Here is an 18,487-nt window from a genome sequence, read left to right as displayed (position 1 = left end):
TTGATATTCGAATATTCAAATATTCGAATAGTTGGTGAATGCCCTAGTAGTCATCTAATGCAGTTTTATAAAACCCTATAAAACCTGAAAGGACTTCAATCCAAACCAATGACATTCTCCTTGGATCACATTATGTGAGCTACAGTATTTACCCAGCTGACAAACCTCTCACCAAAACACAATAAGCTTTAGGGTTTCTTGAAATTCTCAGCTCACTAGTCATTTTCCAGCAGAGAATGTTTGTCCACGTTGAAGACTAACATTGTCAGCTGTGGTCCAGAAAGTACCGCTGGCGCTGACTCAGCCAACCCTGTCTGCCAACTTGATAACACAGCCTCAACAACTCACTGACTGGCTTGGATTTGTGTTGAGACTGAGAGTACCCATGTATTGATTTAAAATCACGAGTGGTGATATAAAAAGTGGTTAAAACCCCCAGCTGGCCCAGGATCAGATCTCACCACTGCCTTTCCCCAAGTGTTTCCCCTTTGTTGTCTCCCTCTCAGCTTTCATGCTCTCCTTATTAATCAGCACACTAAATATGTATCTGAAAACATTATAGCTTAGGAACTAGATCGGCTAATTAAGCTACTTTTGCCCAACATATGGCATTAATTTATGAAAGTCAAAGTTTGGTGACAGGTGCATAGGACAAAAAGTGCATATATTCCAAAGGAAATCTCTGACAATGACATCAAAGAAAAGGATCCGCACACTGAACTTGACAAGTCATGTCTGTCCTGATGAAGGTCTAACAACCGAAACGTTGAATAACGTTAATAAAGTCCCTGACCGTTCCTGTGTGCGCGTCCATTTCTTTAAAGTTCAAGGTTGTACTTTATTGTTACATCTTTTGTAGAGGTACATAAGAGTAAAACGTATTTTGTTTGACTTCCTTCAGACAATGCATCGGTATATATAAAACAGCAAATGAGTACTTTTACTTTTGGTGCTTTAAGTACACTAGACCTTACCCGTTCGAATATATGTGCTGCAAAATATGTGCAGAGTGTGGGTTATGGGGAAAGTAACTGTAACTGCATGGTGTGTGCGTGAGAATATGTCGGAGCATCATAATGTAAGGAGCAGCCCATGGAGGAGTGTATATTTATGATGGATACAAATAATTTAACAGCTAAATTAGGTGAATAGAAGTATGAGGATGTATTTGCTCCACATCATTTTTCTATACCCGTTGGAAGATGAGACACACATCACCCGTTGCATGCGTGACCCATGCAGAGAGAGAGAGAGAGAGAGAGAGAGAGAGAGAGAGAGAGAGACTGCAACATTCCTAACTGTGAGAGAGGTGTGTGTGGGCCCGGGGCTACAGATCCCATGGCCTGGAGGAACGGACCGTAACCCTGACAACAGGCTGTAGAGCTGTAGAGTGAAGAAACGCTAACAAATAGTTATAATTTTGGGAAAAATGAAATTCGGGCTCCGTCACCGTGTGTATAATGCTAAAGGCCAATGCCATGTTAAATTTGAGATCAGTCGCTGAAGCGAGTGAATAGATAATGCATTTTGTGACCTACTGACTGACTGACTGACTGACTGACTGACCTCTCTCTCTAATTATAGTATGGATATTGATCCGATCGGAAATGTTACATCTACCACCCGCTCATATTGAACATAAGTCCTAGGAAATCATTTATGAACAGTTAAAATCAGTTTGTGTCTCAGCCTCCTCTGCGTGCAAGCCAGGGCTTGTGTGAACTGTGAATGTGTGTGTTGTCTGGTGCTGCTGCTTGTTGGAGGGGCGGAGCTGTACCGGTATGTGTGTGTGTTAGAGAGAGGAGCGTATAGTGGCAGACAGTTCTCTTCATGCTGGTTCAACTTGATTCTTTTATTGTTTGGTGTTATTATAACTTATTGTATTGAATGAGTGTTTCGCAGAGGATGCTTGACTCACCTTGATCGAAGCACCAGCGAAGCGGGCCAGTTGTTTGATATGCTGGCCCTTTTTGCCAATCAGGGCCCCGACTGCCTGAGTTGGAATAAAGAGGTAGACCACCTCCTGTTCAGGAGCCTGCTGCTGAGAAAGATAGAAGAAAGGAGGGGGGTCATTACAGGCTTACTGCTTGCAGAGTTCTTTGATAATGCTTCCTAGATTCAAGATTCACTGTTCTCAAATTCTACCTGTACCGATTTTTATGATGTAGGTCTATTCTTTAAACGAAGAAAATCTACTTCCGGTGTGTCTAACATTTATGGGGAATTTTGCTTTAAGGGTGGATATATACATCTTAACATATTCCTTATTGCCGTTGGGACTTTATATTGTACTGTATGTATACAGCTCAAAGAGCAGTGGAGCTTAGTATGGTTAGTGTGGTTGCCTGACAGGGCAACACACTATAGTCCTGGGGAAACTTTATTTATTCTTCTTCTAGATAAACTTTATTAGAGTTGCAACTGGAATTCAATGGGGGAGTGGTGCTAGCTCGAGGATTGGTCTGGCTTCACAATACAGTTAGCTTGCTGCAGAATATAGTCACGGCAACCACACTTGCAATTTCCAATTGCATCTTTCTAGTTTACAATTATTATTATTATTATATATTTTGACAAGTCCTCAGTGTTAATTTGACTCTAAGAGTGTATAAATGTATTTGTATACTCTCACAAATAGATACATTTACGGATTTTACTGTGAGGAAAGAAACGTGATGGTTTAAAATATTGAAAGAAAAGATTTAGGGAGAGTTTCATTTGGCATTTCTCAAATTTAGACAGGTTGGAATGGAATATTACACATTATGGCTGTCAAAGTGTGAGTTTTCCAACATGTCTTTTTTTTGTTTTGTTTTGTATTCCTCAGCATGGTAATAAACATATCACTGTGTTTTTTTAAGTGGGTTTTCTTTTCTTTTTTCTTTTATAAACCACAGGATAACACTGGTCTGAAAATCCCCTTCCGGAAATATCTGTGGTGTTCTGGTGGATGGGCAAGGGGACATGTGAATTCCACACCCTGTCACTGATGGTTTTATCTCTGTCGTCTCCCGTCTCTCTCTCTCTCTCTCTCTCTCTCTCTCTCTCTCTCTCTCTCTCTCTCTCTCTCTCTCTCTCTCTCTCTCTCTCTCTCTCTCTCTCTCTCTCTTTTAAAGTGGATGGCTTTCACCTCCCCCACAAAAGCCACTGGTAGGGTGAGGCTTTTCCCTCCAACACAAGGGGACGACAAACCTCGCATTCCAAAAGACGTCAATTAAAATCTGCTTTGTGTAGGCATGGCAACAAACACATAAAAACCACGACCTTGTCCAGCTAGCTGCTCCCTTTGGCGTTCTAAATATTGCTCTAAATAAAGCAAAGAACAAGAAATGAGGTGGGAATTCACTGCTCACTGGGACTATAATGAATGTGGTGCTGATATCACAGGACATACTGAGTGCTGGTGGTGGGGGATGGCACTTGCTGGAGGAACCCCATAGAGGCCGCTGAGATGTGAAGGGTGACTCTGTAATGGACAAAACAGTAAACTGGTCAGGCGATTCTTTGCCTCTCTTCCACACAAATGCACACAGCAACAGCACACATACTAGAATTAGGGGCCATAAACTCAATATGAATCACACGTTTGGTATGTATTTGGTGTATCTGGCAAACACAAAAAAATAAAATAATAATAACCCAACAGCAACAACCATCTAAACCCTACATACTGTACCTAGGGCTTATAGATCAGCTATTTTAGCAGATGTATTTTAGTTTTTTATTCGTTATTTATTGTTCAATAGGGTTTATGTGGTCAACTTGCCTCGCTTCCAAGCACGCCAGTGCATTCTCACAGACAGCCTCAGCAATTTGACTTGCCTTTATTGGGCAATGAGTAGAGACTTTATTTTAGAGAGAGACTGACTCATCTCTGGCAGGGATGGGGGATTTCTGCTTGTTTCGAGCTTGTCATGTAGGATGACCTGAGTCAAAACAGCATTGCTTCTTCACAAACACTTCTGGTACACCCAATTCACCACACATGGTATTGGGAGGAACTGCATTATCCTGTGTTGACTGGAACCAATGCTGAACCTTTCTTATTATTTATTTAGCGTGGTTGCCCCTGTAGGACAACCAGACTATAGTACTTGTCCGACTTTATTCCATCTTCCATCGTCTCCTAAGTAAACTTCTTTTTGCAGCGCTACTCGAATGCGTGCATTTTGCTAAGAGATACGTTATAGTTTAATTTATAGAAATGTATTTGTGAATTAATTTTCTCCATTGACTTTAAAATTATTGTATTATTATTAATTATAAACTTTTCCCAAATATGGAGATGGCTGACATCATCATGTCTGACATCATGAGACTGACACAGTATGTGCATATATGGGCCAAAGATATGGGCATAATATTGATGAAATCAGGGATCACCATATATGGGCATAAAAGGGACTGACAGAGATCTCCATATATGGCCATTCATGTATTAGTGAATTCATTTTCCCCATTGACTTGAATGGGGAAAATCCAAATGGTAAGACGAAATTCATTTGCGAAATTCGCGACACGGCAACCACACTACGTATTAGTTTGTTGTGTTTACTTTAACCTATGGTAGTTTAAAGAAGAACCCAAGTGTTGGTTTAGGGCAGGGGTCTTCAATGTTTTCAGGCCAAGGACCCCTTAGTTGAGAAATAGATGAAGCCCCCACAACCTGCTAATATATTCCATATAGTTTCATCTTTTGACAGCACATATCAGCAGTGTATTTTGGAATCATGTCAATTTGTGTTTTCAGATATTTAACCACTTGAACCTTCAGTACTTACTGTAATAAACTTGACCTTTCACTCTGCTCTTTTTCCCCTCTACACCAAAGCTCACAACGGCTCACGCTGCGAGGCGTTGTGAGCTTGTAGATCGGCTATTTTTGGCTAAAGTCCCTGGAATATGAACGCTATAGTTAAAGTTATAGTATCAAGTGGTTAATATAAAAAAGGAGGGAAAAAAACAGTTTCTATCACACAAAGATTTGGAGGACCCCCTGTAGTAACTCTGAGGGGCCCCCTAGTGGTCCCGGACCCCCTGTTGAAGACCCTTGATTTAGGGTTACTAGTGTACTCACTAAGAATGGGTTATATCCTGCTGGTGCCACTGGGGGCACTCCGCCCCGTGGTCCTCCAGCAGGGGGCAGCACCGACAGGCCAGAGGAGAAGATGCCCAGTGCATTCAGGTTCAAACCCGGGATAAGGTTGGTTTGTTGCTGAGGGTAGTGGATAGCAGAGAGATGGAGAGAGCAAAAGTACGGTTTTATAATTTAGTTATGACAGTGGCAGTAAATGGGGGAACTGAAATGGGTGTTAAATCTTGCGGCAATTATGGCCAAAGAGTCGTATTCTGCTCACAGGCGGCATACCTTTGAGGTAAGCAAATGACACACATCACTCAACACACTGGGTGAACAAAATACATTCTCGTTTCTTGAATTTGTCTTTTGCATCTTCCGCGGGGGAAACTGTTCCGCCAGTGGATGACAGAAATATTTCCCCTCAGGGATTCATTCAACTATTCTGGTTTTGTGATGGCGCCAAACACACAAGCTCTCCTTTCACTTGCATTTTCCCAGAAAACTCTTCCATGATGACTTTGTGTAATATCCAAACTGTCACGCTAGATGGCCCTACCTGCTCACTGTGCAAGCAGAGCAAGGCAGGCACTGCTGGGACAGTGCTAAGTACACTCACAGCAGCAGCCCATGCACTGTACTTTAAATGCATGCTGGTGTGCTATATTCAATGCCCGTTACTAAAGCCCTACACCAGACAGTAATAAAAAGCACACAACTTTTAATTTGGTAAAGGAAAATACCCTTGTAATTCTAGACACAGGCAATCCTATTGTTGACCACGGGGGGAAAAATAAAGGTGAAACTCCCACCATCATTGTGCTCGCACGTGTCTATGACTTGACACTTAGCAGCATTGACTCCAGCATCACTGTAATGCAATCAGGAGCACATTCATTGTGATATCATCGCAGCACTCTCTTCCTCGGCGGTTGACCTCCCCTGGCTGCGCCCAGGGGCGTCACACCAAATTCTGGGCCCTGGGTACAAGGATTCAGTGCGGGCCCCCCATGAATGTTAAATATTGAAAAATAGCAGATATACAAGCTCACAGCGCGGCACCGAGTGCCGCGCTGCGAGCTTGTAGATCTGCTATTTTTGAAAAATTGTGAAAATGTGTGGAAGAAACCTGTTTCCATGTCAGTGGTGCTCAAACTTTTTCATGTCAAGGACCCCCAAAATGATATGTATTTTTTTGTGCTTAAAAAATACATATAGGCCTATTCAAAGATTTGCACACATTTTCACGACTTTTCAAAAATAGCAGATCTACAAGCTCGCTGTGAGCTTGTATATCTGCTATTTTTCAATAGCTAAAGTTACTAGGGCCCCTCCACCTTGGGCCCTAGTAACTCAGTCCCACTTTCCTCCCCCTTGTGACGCCCCTGGCTGCGCCACCAGTGATGTCATCTGGGTGGTGTGAAAGAGGAGTCGGGAGAGAGCGGCCTACAGCTATCAGATGTATGCTGGGAATTGCAGTGCATTAAGTGGGGGGGGGGGGGGACACACACACTGACACATGCAGCAGGGAAGAAGTGAGTCAGAGGCTTGGGCAAACCGACTGACTCACGCGCGCCGTGCGCCCGCTCGCACGTGCATGCCCAGATACTCTCCCTAGTCACCGATGAGCTGTTTGATGAGCGTTTACGGTTATCTGCTTACTAGGGATGGGACGATATGAAGATTTCATATCACGATTATTGTGACAAAAGAAATCGCGATATCATCGCGATATCATCGCGATAATCAAAATCCATTATCCTGGGGCGAAAGATTTGCCAAGAAAATAGCAGATCTACAAGCTCACAACGTGCCACGTTGTGACGTGTTGTGACGTGTTGTGAGCTTGTAGATCGGATATTTTTTGGCAAAGACATTTGATAGAGAGTGGGAAAAAAGACTGTATAAAGTATGTATATTATTATTAAAGTACCTTTTTACCAATTATAGAGGGTTTAAGTGGTACCGGATATGCAGCTCGGCAAATAAAAGGTGAATTGATCCCAGTGCATGACGGAGGACGATATCACGATAAATTAAATCTCAACGAATACGATTATCGCGAGTGTTTTTTTATCACGATAGATGATAATATCGCGTATCGTCCCATCCGTACTGCTTACAGAGTAGACAATGGTCGGTATTAGTCATGTCGGGGGTAAGGTGTATGAATACTAGGAGGGCAATACTATCCCTTGCTCTCTGATAGCATTTCACTACCCCTCCCAATATATCACCTGTCAGTCTAAATGAGTCACGCAGCACGCTGAGCTCATATCCCACCACAAGACAGGCAACATGCAGAACACGTTGAGCGGCGGCTCAGCTTACGTTTATAGCAGCGATGTCGTTCTCGTAGCCTTCCCTCAGCTTCCTCATGATCTCCACCTCTGCTTTGCAACACGCGTCCATGCTGCCCTTCACCGTGATGGTCCTCTCAGGGTTGTAAATGGTTAGATCCTGTAACCTGGATGCCACCAGTGGTGGAAAAATGTTTTACTTAAAGGAGTAGTTCACCACTTTTCAACCTGTCTTCATATAATAGGTCCTCACTAATGTTCATGATAAAATATCACAATTCTTTTCTACTCAGTCCAAGTCTCCTAGGAGAGCTGTGGGAAGTTCAGAATCCATCGTCTTGTGACATCATCATTTTCTCCCCAAAAAAATTAATCAATATTTTGGAAAAGAATATTTAGATTTTTATTATCGCGAGAACAATGGCTTCCACTTTAAAATTGCAATCAGGAATAGAAAGCCTGCAGTTTCTATAAGCTGGATTGGCAATCGATGATGTCACAAGACGATGGGTTTCTGACCTGCCCACAGCCCTCCTCTGAAAAAAAAAAGAAAAAAAAAAAAGAAAAAGCTATTTTTGAGTGAGGACCAATTATATGAACATAGGTTGAAAAGTGGTGGAGTGCCCCTAAAAGTATCAATACTGCAATGTAGACACACTCTGTTACAAGTAAAAGTCTGGAATACAAAATGTACTTGAGTAAAAGTACAAAAATGTTGCCATCAATAAGTACTTAACCCATTCAGGCCAGGTACACATTTTAGTGTATGGGAGGGGCTTACAGTACATGTACAGTATGTTGCAACATATTTGTTTTTGTAGGCTAATTTCTGATTTAGGCCTAACTATAGGTTAGGCCTAAATAGTTCACCCCCAAAATGACCTTTTTTCTATTGATTAGACAAAAATGTGATTATAGTAAATTTACCCCCCATTGATTCCGGAGGGGAACCTGGTTGGCGACCCAAATGAATGGCAGTGGATGGGGAAACCGTCAGGGTACTTAAAAAAATAATAAAAAATGATTGAATTTTTGTCTTAGGAATGCGACAAAAAAACTAAAAATATTATTGAACTCAAGTCTCCATGGCATTCGTAATCAATAGAAAAAAAGACATTTTGGTGGTGAACTACTCCTTTAAAGTACCGAAAGTAAAAGTACAAAATGTTTGAAAATAGCAGATCTACAAGCTTGTAGAGCATGTAGATGCCAAGGTACAAAATAGGGCTAAAGTGGTTTATGTATGTCTTATAATATTATAATTTATATCTTCAAAGTAAGTAACATTTGGTAATGCAAGTCACTGTGCAAACACTTGGATGCACAGCTGTCAGATTCAAACCGGAACACACACAGAGAAACATTTGGCGACGTGACTATGAAGTATGAAATATCGACATCCCTTAATTTGAAGCTCCAGCATTAATTTAAATGGTGTAATAATTAACAATATTAATAATTAATAAACATTCTGCTTTTGGCAAACAAAGGCTGGCACAAACAGCAACTTTGATCTTCAGTTCAAGAAAGGTTTAAGAAATTGTGCATTGTTCAGCAGCATGTACAATACATGCAGTAAGTACCTGGCAACTGCTCAAAGAAATAAAGGGAACAAAATGTTCCCTTAATTTATTTGAATTTATTTGAGTATTATAGTATACTGTAGTACTGCTAAGGAAGGGAACACTTTGTTCCATTTCTTTGAGCAGTATATATTCACAATAACATTTCTGTATACCACTACATGAATCATATAATCAATACCTTCATAGACCATTTAGACTGTACGTTGTGTAAAAAACATGCTTATTGCTTGCGCGAGTGAAGTGGTTCTAATCTATTCTCTCCTCTGTGTATGTGGGTGTAGACAAAAGCTCCAACATCGATACGGTTGCTACTGTCCCAAGGCCTCTGTTCTCTCCTCCTCTGTCCTCCGCCTGTCTCTATCGCAAGGCTCATTACGTCTTCACAGAATCAGAGCAATTCATTAGCCCTAAATGAATAAGAGTTAAGGAGTATGGTCCGTTAAATGAGGTGCAATCACCACGCCTCTGATATTGTGTCCTGGAGTGAAGGAACTGTAATCAGCTCTACAGTTTTGGCTTGTAATGGAAGACTAAGTTAAGTGATACCACATGCTGGGTGGCTCATGAACATAAGTCTGAGGAAGATGGTTAGGGTGCCTCTGGTAAACTGAGAAATAGCATGCTATAATACTCCTAGTCTAATAGCTGTCTTGCTCTTAAATAGTAGACTTTACACAATTTTGGCTTGCCACTGCTATTGAGACAACGATACAGTTCAGAAAATAAATAATGGGCGCTTGGGTGGTGCAGTGTTAAAGGGCAAGAGTTTAAACAAAAGGACATGGTGGCCAAAGCTGGAACTGCAGGCGGTGTGGTGAACTACTGTACATGCACGAGCAAAAGAGCGCGGCGCTGGGGTCTGCCATGGGTTTCAATGGACGTCGTTTGACGTTCGTGACGTAAGACGTTCGTCGACGTAAGACGTTGGTCGCCGTAAGAAAAGTTGGATCATCTTTCTAGATGATCCAATTCCCCCACAATGCACCTGGATTCAGCTTCTTCCGGGTGCTTCAAAACGCCACTGAGCAACTTGCATTGAAATGAATAGCTGGGGGCGGGGCTATCCGTTCTCTAGTACTCACTAATAAGGCCTACACATACTGTACACACACGTAGGACAGAGAAAGGGGCGGAATACTTACGAGGAGATGGTGATCTTGGTCCCTGTATCATCCTCGATCTTCTTCAGGTTGCGACCCTCCTTCCCAATAAGCCGGCCCACCAGGCTGTTGTGGGCCAGGATTTTCAGAGGGATGTCCTCCGTCCTGTATGGAAAGACATTGAGACAGTTAGAATTATTGAATGTTTTAACTATTGAAAAATAGCAGATCTACAAGCTCACAGCGCGGCACCGAGTGCCGCGCTGCGAGCTTGTAGATCTGCTATTTTTTGAAAAAGCCGCCCGTGAAAATCTTTGAATATAGCCTATGTATTTTTAAAGCGAACGTTTGTAACTCAAATGTTGCTTCTGGGTGGTCCTTGGGAACTAAATATTTTGAGATGGGGGTCCGTGGCCAAATACATATCATTGTGGGGGTCCTTCACATGAAAAAGTTTGAGAACCACTGACATAGTAGTCTCTCAAGAACAGACTAACTGAGCTCCAGTTAAGTGAAAAGGACCTTTTCTTTGATGATGGCGAGCCAGATTGCTGACATAGAAACATAGGTTTTTCAACAACAAAAAAAAAAATCACACCCGTGTGAAGTGGAGCTGTGTGTGTGTGTGTGTGTGTGTGTGTGTGTGTGTGTGTGTGTGTGTGTGTGTGTGTGTGTGTGTGTGTGTGTGTGTGTGTGTGTGTGGATCATGTGTACCGATTTTTGTGACATTTGAAGAAAATATGTAGGAAAAGGAGCAAAAAGTGTGTTTTGGAGAAAATTCAAGATGGCGGAAAATCTATCATGGCGCAAATGGGCGTGGCCTATATGGGGAGATGCGTCATGACCCAAGGAATCCAGGGAAAAATTATTTTTAATTTTCCGACCTACGGTTCAAGAGTTACAGGCCAAAACGTAAAGTGGGGTGTTATGGCGCCACCATGCGGCCAAATGACACAATTATTTTTTATTTAATCCTTGAAATCATTATGAACCTCCTCTCCAAGTCTTGAAACTCTAGCCCCTATGGTTTGCGAGAGACAAATAATTGAATGTGAGTTTTTGCGATTACCATTATAAGTCAATGGGGAAAATTAATTCACTAATAAATTAATATCAATTAAACTATAGAACCTTTCTCTTAGAAAAGTAATAGCCCACGATTCCCGAGTAAGCCGGTCGATTTGACATATGGCGCGAGTGTGTGGTGGCAAAACTGTGGGACTAGTGGCGTGCCGAAGTTTAGGAAGTTCAGGCTACATACAGACAGACAGACACACACACACACACACACACACACACACAGACCCACACGGCCACGTATAGGGAGCCTGTGTTTCACACAGCTCCAAAAAAACCTTAGAAGCATTCAAAAGACACTTATAGAATCGGATCAAAATCGGGTCAAAATCCGAATTTTCACAAGATTTTTCAAAAATAGCAGATCTACAAGCTCACACTGTGAGCTAATCTTTGGTTTTCAATGTGGGGACCGGGGTCACGCAGGGTTCCTTGAGAGGGTTCCAAATGGACCCTTACAGGTCTGTGTACCAATGTACCAACTGAACCAAATGGACCCCACTCTCAAGAGTTATGGGTCCTTGAAATAAATAAAAAACCCTAACCCTTTAGTTTATGCACTGACCCAGTATTTTATCTCTGGATCTCAAGTGATAAAAACGTATCACACAGAAGAGTCCATACCGTTCGGCCGGAATTGGCGTCCGAAGTAAGTGAGAGGGGCCTGTTTTACAAAAGATGTAAAAAAAAAACTAAATCACGCATGAAACGCCAAATCAACCTCAAATTGAATAATATGTTCAGGGTGGTGGAATCAACACAGTGCCAAAAACAATTCCACTTTCATTCGTAGGAGAAGCCGTGAATGCAAAAAAAAAAAAAAAAAGGGGGGAGGACTGTATAACCAGTAGAAGCCAGAAGCATTCATAAATGTGGAGTCTTGTTAAATGTGTCGGGCTGAATTAGGGACCGGGCACAGGCTCCTAAGCACTAAGCTGTGGTCACATGTGGCAGGCCAGTTGGACGCGGCATAATAGATGTTGAGATTAAAGGGTGTACAGGAGAGGTTAAAGGATGAGATGATTAGGTGTCCAGTCGACGTCAGGGTTAATCTGCCTGTGAGAGCGCACATAGTCGAACGTGTCCATGAATGCATATGTGTGTATTGCTCACACGCCTGTTTATCATGAGTTTATGTACACATCTGTGCATCTACAACTAGTGTAATATCTCCTTTGGTCAGGGGCAGTAAGGTGTTTGGCTTCACATGCAGGAGGCTCGGTTTGGAATCCGGGTTACACAAGCATGGACACGTGAAGGTTTTGATTTGCTGGGGGAAATTGGGAGCGATCCGTGTCCCTGGTCCTGGTCGGACTGAATACACGCATTTCCTTTTGGGGAAATGTAAACTGTCTGATATGTTTTATAATTATATTTGATAATCTCACAATTTAAGCATTTTAATAAAAAATAAAATCCATGTTAGTGTATTTTGGGCACATTTTCCTACAAAAAGAAAAAGCAGCAGATCGATAAGCTCACATTGTGACGTGTTGTGAGCTTTGAGTGAATAGATTATTAGGCTATTATTTTACCCTATTTCCCTACAAAGTATATAGGGCTTAAGTAATTAAGAGAACGCGCCCCCTCTCTGTTTTTGTTTTTCCAAATGGAACCCTGGACTTACGTATTGGTCTCATTGGCCTCCTTCTGCATGATGTCCAGAATCATGCGACAGGCAGAGGAACAGCCCTCGGGGGTGGAGTGGATGGTGATGGGTTTTTCTGCCGCACCTGCATTCTCCTTCCGATGAATATCTACCCTGAGAGGGAGAGAGAGAGAGACACACAGAGAGGGAGGGGAGGAATGTGAAGGGATGGGAGGAGAAATCAAGACAAATGTATTACTTTACTAGGCACTTTTAACTAAAACAATACCCAGGATTGTCAGAAAGTGTTTGAAAGCGCAACAGAGCACACATACTGCAAAAGACAAAGAAAGCCAAGAGAGAACAAAACAGGGGAGCAAGATAGAGAGTTGGAAGAGTTGTAGAGTTGTAAACCACTTTCAACCTGGTGTCCCTTTTTTGGGCATGATACATTTTGCAGCCCTCACATCAACCTACCAAACGCATTACCCATTAGGCAATTCTAATATAGGATTTTTTTTTAAATAGCTCAAATAACTGATCTACAAGTACAATTGTGACCTTGTAGATCGTCTATTTACGCTATCCATCACACAACAAAATACATAGGGTTTGAAGAGGTTAGACATACATATCGTTGTTGTCGGGTGGAAACCTTTTATGTCCAAAACCATTCATTTCGTATTCATCATTTAAAAAATGAACTAAACTAGAGAAAACAGCCAGATCTGCTGTTTTCACTACTCTTGTGCGATGGCCTTGTATGATGAAACTTGGAGATACAAGGTTTCTGCCTGACAGTGACGATATGAGTCTGGTACTTCTATATGGAAGGTTTTTTTTCCAAGGGCCGGGTTAAAAAAATCACACCCGTGTGAAGTGGAGCTGTGTGTGTGTGTGTGTGTGTGTGTGTGTGTGTGTGTGTGTGTGTGTGTGTGTGTGTGGATCATGTGTACCGATTTTTGTGACATTTGAAGAAAATATGTAGGAAAAGGAGCAAAAAGTGTGTTTTGGAGAAAATTCAAGATGGCGGAAAATCTATCATGGCGCAAATGGGCGTGGCCTATATGGGGAGATGCGTCATGACCCAAGGAATCCAGGGAAAAAATATTTTTAATTTTCCGACCTACGGTTCAAGAGTTACAGGCCAAAACGTAAAGTGGGGTGTTATGGCGCCACCATGAGGCCAAATGACACAATTATTTTTTATTTAATCCTTGAAATCATTATGAACCTCCTCTCCAAGTCTTGAAACTCTAGCCCCTATGGTTTGCGAGAGACAAATAATTGAATGTGAGTTTTTGCGATTCCCATTATAAGTCAATGGGGAAAATTAATTCACTAATAAATTAATATCAATTAAACTATAGAACCTTTCTCTTAGAAAAGTAATAGCCCACGATTCCCGAGTAAGCCGGTCGATTTGACATATGGCGCGAGTGTGTGGTGGCAAAACTGTGGGACTAGTGGCGTGCCGAAGTTTAGGAAGTTCAGGCTACATACACACACACACACACACACAGACACACACACAGACACACAGACCCACACGGCCACGTATAGGGAGCCTGTGCTTCACACAGCTCCAAAAAGCTTTTTTGATACACAAGGACTGAAAGACCTGCAAAAAACACTGCAAGCTTGTAGATCAGCTATTTTTGAAAAATTGTGAACATTATTTTGTGCAAGTCTATTCCATAAATGTCTGAATCCTTCTTCTAAATCAGTGGTTCTCAAACTTTTTCATGTCAAGGAACCCCAAAATTACATGTATTTGGCCGTGGACCCCCATCTCAAAATATGTTGTTCCAGGGACTCCCCAGAAGCAAATATTTGAGTTACAAAATAATGTAACTAGCTTTTAAAAAGATATATATATATATTTTTTTTTTTTCCCCAAAAAATAGCAGCTCTACAAGATTGTATATCTGATATTTTTCAATAGTCAAAGCATAAAAGAATTCTAGGCCTAATTGGGTTAAATCACGTATGATGTAAGCGCAAAAACAGGCCGATGTCATATGTGAACGTGACCGACAGAAGAGTCTTCCTAGTGCTTACTTTGACTGTGTCTGTTTGGTGACGTTCTTGATGGTGAGCCCTTCCTTGCCGATGATGGCTCCCACGAACTGTGTGGGTACGAGCATGCGCAGGGGGAAGTCGTGCTGCTTGTGGCGTGTGCCGCCGCCATACCCCCCCGATGGCCCGGGCTGCGGGGCGCCGTCCTGGTCCCGGGACGAGCGACCCCCGCGCCGCATGCGGGGGGCCTGGAGGGGTGGAGTGGCGTCCATGTCTAGAATGTACGACACCCTGAAGGAGTAATCCTCAAACTGATGTCCTGTCAGCTTCTCGATGGCTCTGTGGGAGGGGGGGGGGTTAAGAGGAAAACACAGGACGGAGAGAACGTGGAGGAGGAGGAGAAGAGGAGGACGAGGAGAGATGGAAGGAGGATGTGCGGGAAGGTGAGGTAGGGATGGGACGGATTAGACCCAAAAAGTAATACAGTGGATTGTCGGTTCCTAAACTTTTCTGCATCAGGGCCCTATTGAAAATCTCGGAAGCATTGTTTTTTTTTAATTATTATTATTATTTTTAATCCTACAATTTTGGAACCCATTTTTGAACCCAGTGTTAATTATCTAATGTAATGCTGGGCACTACACTCCCTCTGCCAACTTGGAGAGACAACGGACTGACCTCATGCTTCCTTCTATGCATGAGGAATCCAAGTCGCTTCTTTTCACCTGACAGGGGGGAGTTTCCCCGGTTGGACGTAGCGCATGGAAGGAACACGTTATTCCAACAAGTTCCTTTCCCCTCCATCAGGCTGGGGGAGGCAGTATAGAGACCAGGATTACTGCATGTTTTTTGTGAGGGTACCTACCTACCCTAGGAGACACGAGGAGAACATGCAAACTCCACACAGAAAGGCCCTTTTGCCAACCCCACCTAGAGTATGGGCACTGATGAGAGAACATGTCCACAGCGAACTAACATAGTTTAGTTCCTATTTATTGGTATCACAATGAACACAGCACAATGAAACACTTTCAGGATGCTAGGGTTCAAGTCACACCCTGCCCCTGGCAAGTGCTTCAGATTGAGGGTGCAACAGTTAATCAAACTAATCGATTGAACCTATTTTAAAAAATAATCAATCCCTATTTTGGGCATGGCATCATAGGCAAATAGTTTCAGCAAATATTAAAAAATGTTCTTAAATGGTTAAAATAATCTCCCATGTTTGTACATCTGCTACATATTTTTGCACGACACCGTTGTGCAACAAAGTTGTAAACAAAACATATATATCAATAATATATACCCTACCAGTCAAACGTTTGGACACAGCTTTCATTCAATGTGTGTGAGAAGCTGTGCCCAAACATTTGACTGGTAGGGTATAAATATGCGCCTCTCGATTATTCAATGAATCAAAAGTAATCAATAGAATAATCGCTAAGAAAATAAACAATAGGTGTAGCCCTACATCAGATAAAAGTCATTATACAGTAGGGTTTTCTTACACTTTGGCTTCCTCCTTGGTAGCGTATGTAACATTCACCACAGCTGTTTCTGTATCAGTGTTCACTGTATGCAAGAGAACAAGATAAATAAGGGGGAGAGATAGAGAGAGAGAGAGGAGAGAGAGACAGAGAGAGAGAGACAGAAAGACAGAGAGAGAGGGTCAGTAATTTCCATGTGCATCTATCTTGCATGTTTTTGTTCAGTCACTGCTGGTTCTCAAACATTTCCATCTCAAGAACCCCCAAATGTGTATTTATTTGGTCATTGTTGTGAATTTAGTTGACCACCAACCCATGTGGTCCTAAGAGGCAGATGAGAATGATACTGGGTCAAGCTGATAAATGTAAGTATAATCATAACAGTACAATTTTGTGTCAGGGAAAAGATTTTCTAAATTATTCATAATTTTCCTAGATAAAAAGAAAAAGTAAAAAGAAATAGCCAAAGTATAAAAATAGGGTTCAAGTGGTTAAACTGTTGCATTGGGGGACCCCCTGGAACCCCCCCAAGGACCCCTGGGCCCCCGGACCGCACTTTGAGAACCACTGCTGTAGGTGAGTTTGACACGTTGTCTGGTACCCGTGGCGACCCAGAGAGCCACTTGTTTGTTTGTGTGAATCCATTACAGCCATCGCCAAGCTGGCCGCAATCCAGACTGGGCTGCTGCCTACGATACAGGAGCTGCTACTGTACGTACAGTAGTTTCTCTGCTACTCGCACAATAACAGATGAATGTTTAACATGACAGGGCAAATAAAGCAATTGCTCCGGGAAGAATTATGGCCTCTATAGAATGCACGGCAGAAATGCACCTTGGGGATAACTGTTGGTCCTGTCTACTATACATCCTCATGATACCATAATGATGGAATGGGGAAAAGTGAAATAATACGTTGGCTGGGTCATAGATGTCATATACTCTAAAATCCATGAACTGTAAAAAAAAAAATAGCCTGTATATCTTTAAAACATACAGGTCATGTGACCGAACACCCACCACCCCTTCTCAAAAATAAGATATACAGATCCATCTAAAAAAAAAAGTATATATATATATATATATATATATATATATATATATATATATATATATATATATATATATACAGTATATATATATTTTGTAAAAAAGCATTGCAGATGCCATAACACCTCAAATCATAACTGACTGCTGAAACTTCCCACTGGACTTCAAGCAACTCTGACTTCAGACATTTCTCTATTATAAATCCTTGTATTGAGTGGTCTCAAGAGCTGTGTGCCTTAAAAATTCAACATTTTAACAATAAAAGGTTTGGAATAATTCACTGCATGTGAAATGTATCTAGAGTTTCAAGAAATATATGAAAGTTTCAAGAAAATGTACTTTTACACAATATTATTTTTTTTTTAGATGGATCTGTACTCAGTCTCTCTCTTGTCCGTGAAAAGAACAATGTGTGCGTACATGCGTGCGCACGCCACGCATGTGTGAGTGTGCGACGTCACATGCGTGCGTGTGTGTGGACCGAGAAGGGTTAAAGTTAGCGAGAGCCTCCAGCTGGCGAACAGAGGATGAGTGGGCAGAGTCTGGCACCGTGCCCGGTCGGAGCGCTGGCAGCCAGTCCAGCCCGGCCCCGCTCCACCCTGCCCAGCCCCGCTCCACCCTGCCCAGCCCCGCTCCACCCTGCCCAGCCCTGCTCCACCCTGCCCAGCCCCGCTCCACCCTGCCCAGCCCCGCTCCACCCTGTCCAGCCCCGCTCCACCCTGCCCACTGCCCAGTCTCATCCAGGCCACACAAGAGACACACGCGCCGACAGACGACTCCACCAAACCCCCCCACCCCCCTGTAACCAGAGAGTGCGGATGGGACACATCCGCAGGGCGACAGACAGACAAGCAAGCAGGGAAGTCTGGACGGCCCGACAGACAAGCTTTTCTGAAGTTTCAAACACAAATTGCTACAGAAACACATCGACGGCACTGATCGGTGGCTGACAAAGAATTCCAAACACCACACTGAGGGAGCTGTTTTATAATGGAGTCTGCATGGGGAAAGTGAGAGGAGAAAGTTCACCGCTGGGTTCACTTTTAGCACCTGTCAGGAGGACTGCAGTGGGCTGGCTTAAAGCACAGAGGGGTGCTCATCCCTGTGTGTGTGTGTGTGTGTGTGTGTGTGTGTGTGTGTGTGTGTGTGTGTGTGTGTGTGTGTGTGTGTGTGTGTGTGTGTGTGTGTGTGTGTGTGTGTGTGT

At 42.6% G+C, this 18,487-nt stretch overlaps 1 protein-coding gene across 1 annotated transcript in view; it reads right to left on the bottom strand.

The window, feature by feature from the left end:
- The window catches only part of igf2bp2a (insulin-like growth factor 2 mRNA binding protein 2a), a 63,563-nt gene that overhangs the window by 6,620 nt on the left and 38,456 nt on the right, over positions 1–18,487 (bottom strand). Inside the window, exons 5-12 of the mRNA XM_080752604.1 lie at positions 16,256–16,319; positions 14,790–15,086; positions 12,768–12,902; positions 10,106–10,228; positions 7,409–7,544; positions 5,078–5,215; positions 3,395–3,466; positions 1,919–2,041 (exon numbers count right to left, since the gene is read on the bottom strand). Coding sequence (XP_080608730.1) covers positions 1,919–2,041; positions 3,395–3,466; positions 5,078–5,215; positions 7,409–7,544; positions 10,106–10,228; positions 12,768–12,902; positions 14,790–15,086; positions 16,256–16,319 — 1,088 coding nt within the window. The remainder of the gene's footprint in view (positions 1–1,918; positions 2,042–3,394; positions 3,467–5,077; positions 5,216–7,408; positions 7,545–10,105; positions 10,229–12,767; positions 12,903–14,789; positions 15,087–16,255; positions 16,320–18,487) is intronic.

The sequence above is a fragment of the Nannobrachium achirus genome (genome assembly GCF_963921795.1).
Source record: "Nannobrachium achirus genome assembly, chromosome: 22".
Classification (NCBI taxonomy): Eukaryota; Metazoa; Chordata; class Actinopteri; order Myctophiformes; family Myctophidae; genus Nannobrachium; species Nannobrachium achirus.
The sequence above is the reverse complement of the archived record's forward strand: the minus strand, read 5'-3'. Positions and strand labels throughout refer to the sequence as shown.